Genomic DNA, 12,146 nt, shown 5'->3' with positions numbered 1-12,146 from the left:
GACAGCAGCGATATAGGACCCGCTCAGCATCCAAAATATGATCAAATGAAAGATGCAAATGATGCAGTTGATATAGTGGTTGGTGTGGTGCAACAGGTAATACCACTACCTGCCAGTGAGCTACCACTCCATGTGGGAGACCAGGGTTCGATTCCCGGTCTGGGTGACAGTGCTGCGCCAGATAAAAGTGCTTGGGCCAGACTCCTAACACTACATTGGCCCACCTCTGTAATACGAGTAACCTTGTAAGTTGCTCTGGATAAGAGCATCAGCTAAATGCCATAAATGTAAATGTAATGCAGTTAATAAAGATGTGAGCAGGCTTACCGTCCTGCAGCTGGATCTGATGGAGGTATAGAGGACTCTGCAGCACATTGCATCGGCCCGGCTCATCCTCTCTGGTCAGGAGTATTAGGTCGGTGTAGATGAACACTGTGGCCTACAGGGGGCGAGAGAGTCAGCACTGAAAACCAACTTGCAAACATCACACCATGACTGGCCTGCTTGTGTCAATCTCACTCAGAGGAGACCCTGTACAGTACAATACTAACTCAACAGGTCCAATTCATTTGGCTGCTTTGTGCTGCATTATGTATGCGCTGGATCTTTTTGTCTGTCACAAACGCAGGACGCAATACACACACAAATGTATAATTAAGCACAACTGGCAATGCTAAATAAGACAATATGCTGCAATCTGCTTATCTCGCTGCTCAGTTGTAGAAGCTTGTCTTTGAACTAAGGCCAGTTTTGCCATAAGGAAAGGGAACAAATTTGGATACTGTACTGTGTAGCCAAGTAAATGGTTTAAAATGTCTGAGCAGTAAGTGTGTTTTTGCTGGCTGTAAAAACAATGTATAAGCACTGGAATTTACTGTTTACAAATGAATATAAATACAGTGAGAAGAAATATTCCTTGCTTCAGTTCCTCCAGCAGTAGAACTGATTTCATTTAATACAAGACTGAGTTGATTAACTAGGATTTGGAAGTGAACTGTAAATACTGTAAGTACTAAAAATGGAGAGATACATGTTTTTCACTGGACAACAGCAAAATTTTAATTTAGAAATATTTTTTTAAATAAAAAAAAATTAATCTTAATGAACTGTCATTTATACTACAACTATATTTGCAATATGGCACATATATTAAAATTATACTACAGATGGACGGATTAGTGTTTTTGGTGCCAATGCCAATTCCAATTGATGGTGGGGCTGCTGTACTTTTGGTCGTGAGGTTTGCACAGTTGGCTGTTTTATGTGGTTAGTGGTGTTTGTTAGCTTTGCTGTGTTCTGGTACTCACTGTATTGGGCTGTGCACTCTCAGTGTGTATCTGGTTAGTGATGTTAAAAGTTTGTTACCCTCCTTGCTCCATAAGGCACATTAGTTTTTTAATTTTACAAATATGTGAGTTTGAGTCAAATTCGAAATAAAAAAAAAAAAAACGGCCAGACTGACTTATGGAGCAGAGCACAACACTGGCTCTAGCTCCATGGTTTTAGGGGTTAAAGGAAGGAACTGCAACATCCTATGACCGAGGAGCCTCACACAGAACTGCTGTAATCCTTAACCCGCGAACATGATCTGATCACCTCTCAGAATCAGCCAAGTCAGAGACATACGTATTGGTATCGGATCATTATCAGCCAAAATATGCAATAGGCGATCGTCAGACACAGATACATGGACAATAAATTTTTTCATCTCTAGATCAGAATGTACAAAAAGCTCAGGCCACCTAATAAAATGCTATTTATTGTTATTTAGGGGTAGTAAGACCATTACTACTTTGCTGAGACAAAACACTAGACTTAATTAGAATAAATCTAAATAAACAGTAAAACTGGACTGGTATTTGGTTAGCCACCCTAACCATTTAGAAACCTCTCCTCAAAGAACTCCAGCATTTGCAGTTAGCATCAAATTACTGGTTCATCCAATACCTAATCAATACTTAATAAGTAAAATCATGTGTCCGGGTTTGATGACTGAACATATCTATGCACAGATTGAAGTACACTGAGGAGAATTCTTCCCTCACAAGATATCAATTACTAAAAACAAGAAATTCTTATTCCTTTTTAAAGGTAAAGGTGCACGTATTTGTCACTGTACAGAGTACAGTGTTTTTACTGTATCTCATAGGTGAAGCATCTTGTAACAATGGCACAAGTGAAGGTCTGGGATGTATGATTGTAATTGAGACATCTGTTTTTGCAGATGACATGTTGGATTCAGGAGAAACGGTCAGGCGTGAAGTTCTGAGGGAGGGAAGGTTCAAATTGTTATGGCCAAAAGACTGGGCCAGAGCATCTCCAAAGCAGCAAGGCTTGTGGGAGCTCGGCTGTGGTGAGTAACTCCCGACAGTGGCCCAAGTAAGGACAAATCAAAAAGTGGAGACACGGTGTTGGACACTGAAGGCTCATCGATGTTTGAGAGCAATAAAGACCAGTCAGATTGCTCATGCTAACCACTGTCCACCATCAGAGGTACTTACAACAGGCTTACAAACGTCTGGATTGAAGCTTGGAGCAATGGAAGAAGGTCTTCTGTCTGATGAGTCCTCTCTTTTATATCACTTGGATGGTCATGTATGCATGCCCCATTTACAGTTGTGGGATGCGCTGAATCTGCGTCAGATCTGCGACAGACCCCCTTGCAACTGACAGAAGTTAAAGAAGCTGATGCAAACATCAAGGCGCCAGATAGCACAAGGGAATGTTCATAGATCTTGTAGCTGTAGATATTTTAATGGCATGCATATGACCATCTGCATATTAGGCAGGTGGTCTTAATATTTTGACTCATTAGTGAATTTTAGATGTGTACATTACACACTTCTGTACATTAACTGATACAGGGATCGATGGTTTGGTCCTCAGTGATTTATATCTTAGTTCTTTATCACCCTTCTGTTCTGATTCCCACAGAAAAGCCAGCTGGCCAGTTTGGAGTGTTTGTCTCTATCCGCGCTCCGGCCTGGAGCAGGGCCAACCTAATAAACTCAGCAGCTCCAAATCACAGGCAAATACACATGAACACACACACACACACACACACACACACACACACACACACACACACACACACAATTACACACAAATACACTCACGCTAGGACACTAGAGGAATGTGCGCTAGTGATGAACAGCTCATCCTTATTAAACACACTTTACAAATGCCAAACTCCTCAGCATGTTACACACACAGGTCTCCAAAGAGAATTAAGGTCAGTTAGCAGCAGAGCCTGGTGAAAAAGCACTATGAGGGGACCCACCAAGGGAAGGAAGAATTGCATAGATACAAAGTGGATCAGAGTAGCTATTGTGCAGCAGAGAGATTTATCTTTGCTCAATATGAGTCAAGCTGTGTTACCTAGAGGTCAAGTTCTTCCCAAACCCAGGGTTTCTCAGCAGCTGCTGCCTCACCAAAACCCGAACCCAGGTGTCTCCTTCCCTGAGCCTGACAAGCTTGTATCCGATTAGCGTTCTGAGACTTAGCTGAGACTAATATTCTGCCGTTTCTCAAACAACTGCCCAATGAAATGAATCTAAAGCAGAAGGTAATGTTTCATGCATCTCAAAAGCACAAGAGTGCCTATAGCCTAGCCTCCTCATGGGGAGGTATCATGAGAACAAGCTCAGAACCTGACAGGGCAAAAAAAGTCAATTCTGTGGTAAGGAGACACCAGTGGCTGAGGAATGAGGGTCACCTTCAAGGCTAGAAAACAAGATGCTAAATGACAATAAATCTCTCCTCATGTACAGTATTTCACCCAACCCAGGAGAGGCAAATTACACAGTGCTCTCTTAGCTAGCCTCTTGGATCCAAATCAACCATTATTCTGAATAATAAATGTCTCCAATCAACTGACTTTCATTCCACGATTAGGTTTCATTTCATCTCAAAAACAGACCTTCTAAGCTTTAGTGTCTGCAAAGTATTCAAGCTTTCTGTTAGGAGCTGTGTACTGTGTGTAATTCAACTGGACATATGTCAAAAGCATGGAAGGGACATGTGCTATGGTTTCTGAATCATGTCTACTTTAACCTGTCTTATGTTCACTCAGGCATTGCAATCTTTGTAGCTTTTCCATTGCCTTCCATTGCATTGCCATACAGACAAAGGTTTTTCAAAGGACATCTGCTCATTCATTGTTTCTTCCAAAATCAAGAGTATTATTTTAAAAAATCTACCCTTATTGGAATAACTGTCTCTACTATCAAGAGAGGGCTTGTCCAGCAAAGAAATTGTGTAGCATTGCTGTTAGAATTCAACTGCATTCAGAAACAAGAGCGTTTGTAAAGTCAGGATGTTGGATAATTACCACAACCCCTTTATCCTTAACTCCCCAACGCATTCCAAAAGTATTGGATGGAGCACCATCATGCCAGAGAACACAGTTCCAGTTCACACTCCTCTAGCATACGCCTGGCATTGGGTATGATGCCAATACGTTCATGTTAATCTGCTCCAGATACCTATATTATTGGTAATACTTCTCTACAGGGACTGGACAAGCTGTTTTTAAAGCAAACTTGAAGCAGCTGATGGCAAATTTCTAAAGCAATTTTCTCATTTTCCAGGAGTTTCTAATTTCGCAAAATGTAATTTTTTTTTACAGTTTTACAGTTTATTATAAAAAACAATACCACAGTTTTAACATGACAATGATGAAATATGGATTATAGCATGAAAATCCCATCCCCACTATTTATGACTCTAAATGTTTAAAAGTGCATAAATAGCTCCTTACCTTAAGTGACATGTGTGTGCTGTCATGAAGGATCATCTCTTCTGACAACAGCAGAGTTCTGTCCGGGCTGCAAAGATCCAGCGGCTAGAATACAATTAACAAAACTGTTGCTACAGTAACCATTAGAGTATCAATCACACAGACAGATCTAATTTCGTTATAGTATTAACTGGTTAAATGACCATATGAAAACAGCATGAACAAGCCAGGGAGACGGTACCTGCACAAACACTGGAAAGATGAGGATCTTGGGGGCCAGGGTGACATAGGTGCCGTAGTTCGAGTGGGGGAGATGGGATTGAACGATGGTGCAATTCTGGTAGTTGGCAAAACTTTGTCTGTATGCCGAGGTGGGTATGGTGGCGGTCTTGCTGTTCACAGATCTGCGCAAAGTGGCTTGTGCCTCCAATCCAGTGTCCTGTAGGTAACCTGCGCTCTGCTGAAGCCCTCTAGACGGGTGGGTCTGATAGATTCTCCCTAAACAAAACAGTTACAGTTAGATTAAAGCAATAGGTCACAAAAAGCATTACTGTGATTTTACCATCATTAACCTTTTTAACCGTGGTAATATGACTGTAATAAATAGGCTTGAGTGGAGTATTGATTTAATGAAACAGCAACAAAATATAATGGAATAACAGAATACTAAAATACATCATTTATTATTATTAATAATAATCAAAACTGACACAGACTATTTCTTGAACAGCACAAAAGACTATTAACCCTTTAAGACTATTAACCCTGGTTCCAATCTGTTTTTAAGAAAACCCTTACCAGGCCATTTACAGGACTTTTCCATGACTTCCACACATTACAATTTACATACAATATGTATATTATACGCTTCTGAATATCAAATGTTTTATACACACAGGGTCCTGGATGTAAATATCTACACTATATGGACAAAAACTGGGACAAGTATTGGGGATTAAAAATATTTTATCCTGCTTTTGTTGGAGTAACTGTCTCTACTGTCCAGGTAAAGTTTTCTACAAAATTTTGGAGCATTGCTGTGAGGATTTGAAAAGAGCGTTAAGTCAGGATGTTGGATGATCACTACCCCACGTCATCCCAAACTCCTCAACTCATCCCAAAAGTTCTGGATGGAGCCCAATCATCCAGAGAATACAGTTCCACTGCTCCACAGCTCAATGCTGGGGGGATTATACCCCTCTAGCCCACACCTGGCATTAGGTATGACACCAATAGGTCAATGTTTATCTGCACCAGAGAGTACCTGAGACTGATATAGAGAACAAGAGCTGACAATGTTGAATCATATTATTTTGATGCTAAAATGACTGATGAGGTGGTGACTGTATAATTTCCACAGACCCTTTTGTCTATTATCTGTTCATTATTTATTTCTTTTCCATTATAACAGCAACAATATGCCCTTGTTCTTACCAAGAGTTCCTAGTGTCCCATTGCTGTCTGGATAAACAGGCTGTAATATCTAAAAGGAAAACAATACATTTAGAAGACATCTTGATACATACAATACAATCCAAGCATGCTGAATCAACAGCAACAATGAGCCTCATTCACCAGCTGTTTTTAAGAAGAATCCTTAAAACCCATGTGTGCAATTTTCACAAAGATTCTGACACTGACCAATGTTTTCTGATTGAGGATTTGATCAGTTTACTAGGACAATGAGATCGACCATTATAAGAATGTACACAGATCAGCCATAACATTAGTACAGATGAAGTGAATAACATTAATTATCTTCATCTACAGCTGCATCTGTCAGCAAGCAAACAGTCATTCTTGAAGATGATGTGTTAAAAGCACAATGAACAAGCATAAGAATGAAGTGATGGCTAGACAACTTGGTCAGAGCATCTTTAAAACATTAAGCCCAAGAAAGGACAACCGGTAAACCAGTAATGGATTTTGCATGCATCTGAAGAGACATGTGACACAAGTCCTTACCCTCCCAATGTTAGGACTATTCCTAGTGCTAGATGAAGTTCCAAACGAGTGGGTCAATTGTCCGTTCCAAATTAGGAGAAAAAGGGAAATTTGATTTGTTTGACCAAAACAATAAAATAAATAAAAGGTACAAGGCCCTATTTCTAAGCTTTATGAGGACTAAGATGCTGCAGGGATGGATCCTGAGCAGTGAACTGGAAGACACATGTCCCTTATGTGAAGATGCCTGAAGGTCAGGGCTCAGAGCATGCCATGTTGGTTTAGTCATGATCAAGCATAAAAGGAACACAGATGTACAATAAAGTATTGAAACGATGCTGCAGGGACTGAAAATTAGGGTTGGAAAGATGATTACCTGGTTTCCTGGGTTGACAGGGGACAGGATGATGTAATTGTCGCCGTTTGATGACGTCACACGGGTGCCCTTGAGAGTTTGTGTGCGTGTTTTGTAGTCATTCTCATCCCGTTTCCCTGTCCATGACCACGCCGGCTCCCCCACTCCGCTTCCTGTGCTCTCAGAGCTGCTTCCTTTCTTACGACGTCCAAGTTTATGGTTGGAGGGACGAGACAGCAGGGGTGGGGTTTTGTTTTGGGTCTTGGCATTGGGGGAGAGGGTGTCAAAGCCGGTGGGTTTGTACGAGGGTCTGTGAATCAGGCCTTCGTAGTAAGGCTTCATGACCGGCACTGTTCTCCACACTACGACGGTAATCTCATTCCTGCAATTTCTATAAGAGAAGAGAATGTTTCAGTCTCCAGTTGTGCTTAGACTTAGTTTTAGAGTTAAATCAAATGTACAAAAATCTTATGTCTCATGCTGCTATTTTCAAAACTGCCTGTGGGGCATCATATGTTAGGGAGGTGCAACATATCACTTGTTAACTACTACTGTGATATTTGCATTCAGTAATGTATTTAAATATATAATAACAACAAATTATATCACAATGGCATCTTCATGGGGCAGCCCTGACTGGGCAGTCCTTACTGGACAGTCCTAATTGTCAGAATGTGTATCCCATGCTTACAGCAGAGCATGACTCATATGATGATTCCACAGTTAAAAGTTACAGACCTGATGGCATGGGCCAAGTCCACACACTTCCAGTGCTCCACTGGTTGGCCATTTAGCTGCAGTACTGTGTCCAGCTGTTGCAGGCCTGCCTGGTGAGCTGGTCCACCTTAACATGTGACAGAAAAAAAGTCAACACCAGTCTAAAATGATGGAAAGTACAGCATTTCAAACCCTGTCAAATTCATGTAAAATCTTTTTTACAGCTAAATACAGTACTTCTCTATACTTGACAAAGGTAGAGATAGTCAAACACAATGCATTTTTATAAATATTTACATTTTAGGTACACTTGTAGAAAAAGTTCCCTGCCAATAAAATGCACCTATATAGCACATTGTCGCTGACACCTTATCTCTAAAATGGCAAGGAGGGAGGGTTTCCTTCCAAATCATTTTGGAGCACTTCTATTGGTCAATTCATCATGAAGTTTTTTATAAAATGTAAAGAACAACTGTGAGAAAAGTGAAATACAAGGCTTTTGCATAACAGTGACAATACGTACGAAGAATGCATTATCACATATATATAATTGGTTATAAAACTGACCAGGGTCCACTGCCTGCACTCGTACTGGAGAATCCGAGCAGATGGTGAAGCCAAATCCATCCTTGCCCCTCAGAATAGTAACCTATATGGGAAAGCACACACAAGTAGTGTTTCATCAAAACTGCAGGACCTAATTATCCCATTACTGGCTGTGTGTCTGTCTAGGACAAGCAGTTAAGGTCTGGGTTTGCTTCATTCTATTCCAGCCACTAAGAATTGAATCGAAATCTCCTCACTGGGTATGAGACCTCCAAGTGTGCCTAGACCAGACTTATTGAGCAGACATACTGAACCCGTCGAGTTCCGGTGAATTTGTTCCAGTAACTGACTGACTAAATGCAAGAATTGGCATCATTTCATATAACATATTGACCACTAGGATATCTTTTGTCCGTGCACAGTAGAGAAGACCTCCTGCTGACCGCGGTCAAGAAGAACATGTGCTGGAGAAAAAGGTCTCCCTCTGAGAGCTACTGTACCCCAGCAGCGGTCCAGCTCAAATGCCACGGCTCCAACCCGTCGGCGATATTAAAAACTACAAGCTGAGAAATTAGTCAAGGGTTGCTGGGAGATCGGGGGAGGCCTTCGCCTCTCGCTGGCAAGAAAAGGAAACGTCTGGCTTCAGAACTCTGCCAGGGCTCGGACAAACAGTGAAGAGGGAGATATTTGGACAGGGCAGAGGCGAAACGCCGAAAGAAGCTGTTGCCAAGCTAAACAGGGAAATGTGGAAAAAAAACAAAGTGCCTCGCATTAAGCATGACACTAGGTGGACAACAATAAAGGAGAGAGCAAGAGTGCAAGCAGAGAGAGAAAGAGAGAGAAAGATGACAGCACTGCAGAACTTTGCTGGCATTCCACTCGTTTCCTCTGGGTCAGCATGTTGTCCTCATTACCTTCTCGTTTGGTTACACTGATGAAATAATTATCAGTCCAGGCATTTTTCCCATCCTTCCATTCCGGTCTTTCTTTTGAGGTCTGAACTTCAGAACTGTAGACGCTTCAGACTGTAAATGTTTGTACACTTGGCAGCATCAGCCCAGTAACAGTACCTAATGTAGGATCTTTTCCATTTTCCTTCATGCATTATTACAAATTCCCAGCGATTCACTGGACCACTTGAAGATCTGAGTGCTACATCTACTATTCTAGCATCTACACTCTTAAAAATAGAGCTCCTCCAAATGGTTCTTTGAGTGATGCCATAGTAGAACAACTTTTGGATTCATTAAGAACCATAGTCCTCATTAACCAAGAATGTTTCAACATTTTTTTTTAAGAAAAGTCCTAACAAAAAGTGTACGTCAGATTCATGCTGTGTTTTTGAACCGAATAACTGTTCACAGCTCTGCCTTTATAACAATGGATCCCATTGTCCATGTCCTCGTCAATTGAGCGGATCTTAAATGAGAACACACTGGTGACTCAATGAGTCAAATGTGAGTTTTGGCACTAGCAATTCTCCCAACACTTAAAGGATAAAGCCTTAACACATGCCTCCTCCGATACATGCGAAACCAGCCTCCGCCTCTTTTCCAACTGCCGCTGATGCAGCATTGCTGGGCTGCAGATATGCTTGGAGAAAAGTGCGGGGTCCCCAGCTCCACTGCCCTAGCTAAGAGATGCCTGTGCCAGCTAACACTGCTTAAGAGTGATGAAAGGAAGAGAGTGCCATCTATCCACCTAGAGACAATTGGCCTAGTAGCATGACTCAGGATTCAAACTCATGACCCCCGGGCCATAGTGGCAGCGCATCTAGAGGTCCCAGAAGTGTGGGTGTGAAGAACCTTTAAATTAGTAAACGTAGGGACCAAAAGTGGCTCTTCTATTGCACTGACCTAAGCACCATATGAAGAATCTTTATTTTTGAGAGTGTATGACAAATAGTACATAGAACCCTAGGCATATTATTATTCAGCAATCCTTATGAAACTACTCTGTACACAGTTACAAGAGCAAGGAACTGAAATTTGGACCAGCCACTGGTTCTCAGAATTTAAGAGGCTAATGTAGACACCAAAACAAGGTCTGCAAGCTACAACGAGGTCAAAGTCAACAATATCTCGTTATAATTATGTAGTTATGCTCTCCATATTCTATATTTCCATTTTATATGGTCTACATGTGAAGCACACTCTCAAAAATTAAGGTGCTTGAAATGGTTCTTTGAGAATGCCATAGAAGAACCAATTTTTGCTCCATAAAGAAATCATGCTTGTAAAGGGTTTGAGTGTGGAGAATCTTTTAAAGATCTAAAGAACCTTCGCTTAATATAAAGGTTCTTTGCCAATGTAAAGGTTCTTCACACTGACACATCTTTATTACAACAATGGTTCTTCATGGAACCAAAAGTGGTTCTTCTACGGCTTCTCTCAATCAACCATTTGAAGCACCTTGATTTTGAAGAGTGTATCCACAATTTCAACTCTCTGTATTTCCATCTGCGCAATTCCACCCACCAGCCAATTTAACCTTACCGTAAAACAGAGGGACCAACCTGAGGCAAGTTGCGTTCGATGCAGAACCTGCAAAGTCCGTGGATGGTATGCATAGCTCCTGAACTACACCTGCCCATACATGTGCTCCTCTGCTGTATAGCTGTGGTCGCGGTTTCTAAGCAGGCTAAAGCCTCGTAAGCGATGGTGCTGTGGTTCTTTGCGCAGCGCTACTGAGGCTAGGCATGCCCACTCATGGGAACCGCTCGATGCAGAAGAATGGCAGGAAGCCACCTTCCAACCCCCCAGCCTGTGGCCAGGCAGTATGTCTGCACTTGATAAGCCAACAGGCTTCCTGAACAGGCTCTGCACAGTAGTAGCAACTCACTCTCTCTCACTCTCTCTCTCTCTCTCTCTCTCTCACTCTCCCTCTGTCCTGGAATCAGGCTCCCCCTGATAGACGTGATTTGGCGTAAACACAAACATCCATTATGAGTGTGGGGCATTAAAGTTTAAAAGACATGTTTGTTTAAGCTGGGCACACGTCAACAAGGTGCCGTGGTGGGACTTTCTCCTGTTCGTGACAGGTAGAGCAGCGAAAACACGGGCACTGAAAGTTCCAAAACATCTCTTTTTCGTGTGCCAACAATTAGTATAGAGGGTCAAGTTCAACTAAAAAAAAACTTGTACCTCCAAAGTGGCAACTTTACAGGGTAAGGGAAAAAAAAACATCTTAACTTTTCATTGAAGTCAATGTGAAAAGATTGCATTTGACCTGGTCTTTGTCTTTATTCTTTATCCCTTATGTTTTTGTTTTTTTTTGGTTTCCTCCTTGCACACCTCCCATGAAACTCAAACATACCCATTCACTTTCTGATGGTAGATTCTGTACTTTAACATTAACTGTGGCAAAGCTACCTGTAGGTCACATGATGACATTTTAGGATTCTTTTAGGACTTTACACATCTTGTGACCTGGTTGTTGGTTATTGTTTCCCCACAGAGGAACAGCTGATTTCTATCTGTTTGAGATATTTTAAAAATCCCTTCCCAGACTCATACTTTTGAAGGTCTCAGAGTGCTTCTTGTGTCTTGCCATGATAATCCCACTCACTTCAATAATCAAGAGCAAACCAAGCTACATTTCTGAGGTTTAAATGAGACAGGCTCCTCCAAAATCCTCTGTAATTATGCTCTAATCATCTGCAGCTGATGCGGTGAACCTGACTCTAATTTTAGGCATTTTTGTAGTAATAAATGTGTGTGTTCTAATGTGGACTAAGGCACTGCCACTATGATCCCGGAACATGCCACTTGCCATCAGCAGCCGGAATCTGAGAGCGAAACTTGTTTTGTACGCCCAGGGGTGGGTTGATGGAACTTCCTCCCCACA

At 41.6% G+C, this 12,146-nt stretch overlaps 1 protein-coding gene across 4 annotated transcripts in view; it reads right to left on the bottom strand.

The window, feature by feature from the left end:
• rgs3b (regulator of G protein signaling 3b) overlaps positions 1-12,146 on the bottom strand; it is a 43,121-nt gene that overhangs the window by 14,941 nt on the left and 16,034 nt on the right. For 3 of the 4 annotated variants that reach the window (XM_072664425.1, XM_072664426.1, XM_072664427.1), the window contains 7 exons: positions 8,322-8,403; positions 7,776-7,881; positions 7,059-7,428; positions 6,173-6,221; positions 4,980-5,236; positions 4,760-4,843; positions 328-439 (listed from right to left, as the gene is read on the bottom strand). In XM_072664425.1, coding sequence (XP_072520526.1) covers positions 328-439; positions 4,760-4,843; positions 4,980-5,236; positions 6,173-6,221; positions 7,059-7,428; positions 7,776-7,881; positions 8,322-8,403 — 1,060 coding nt within the window. Of the gene's footprint in view, positions 1-327; positions 440-4,759; positions 4,844-4,979; positions 5,237-6,172; positions 6,222-7,058; positions 7,429-7,775; positions 7,882-8,321; positions 8,404-10,815; positions 11,078-12,146 lie in introns of those variants that run through there. The other variant, XM_072664428.1, reaches the window with a different exon arrangement.

The sequence above is a fragment of the Salminus brasiliensis genome, chromosome 20 (genome assembly GCF_030463535.1).
Source record: "Salminus brasiliensis chromosome 20, fSalBra1.hap2, whole genome shotgun sequence".
Taxonomy (NCBI): domain Eukaryota; kingdom Metazoa; phylum Chordata; class Actinopteri; order Characiformes; family Bryconidae; genus Salminus; species Salminus brasiliensis.
The sequence above is the reverse complement of the archived record's forward strand: the minus strand, read 5'-3'. Positions and strand labels throughout refer to the sequence as shown.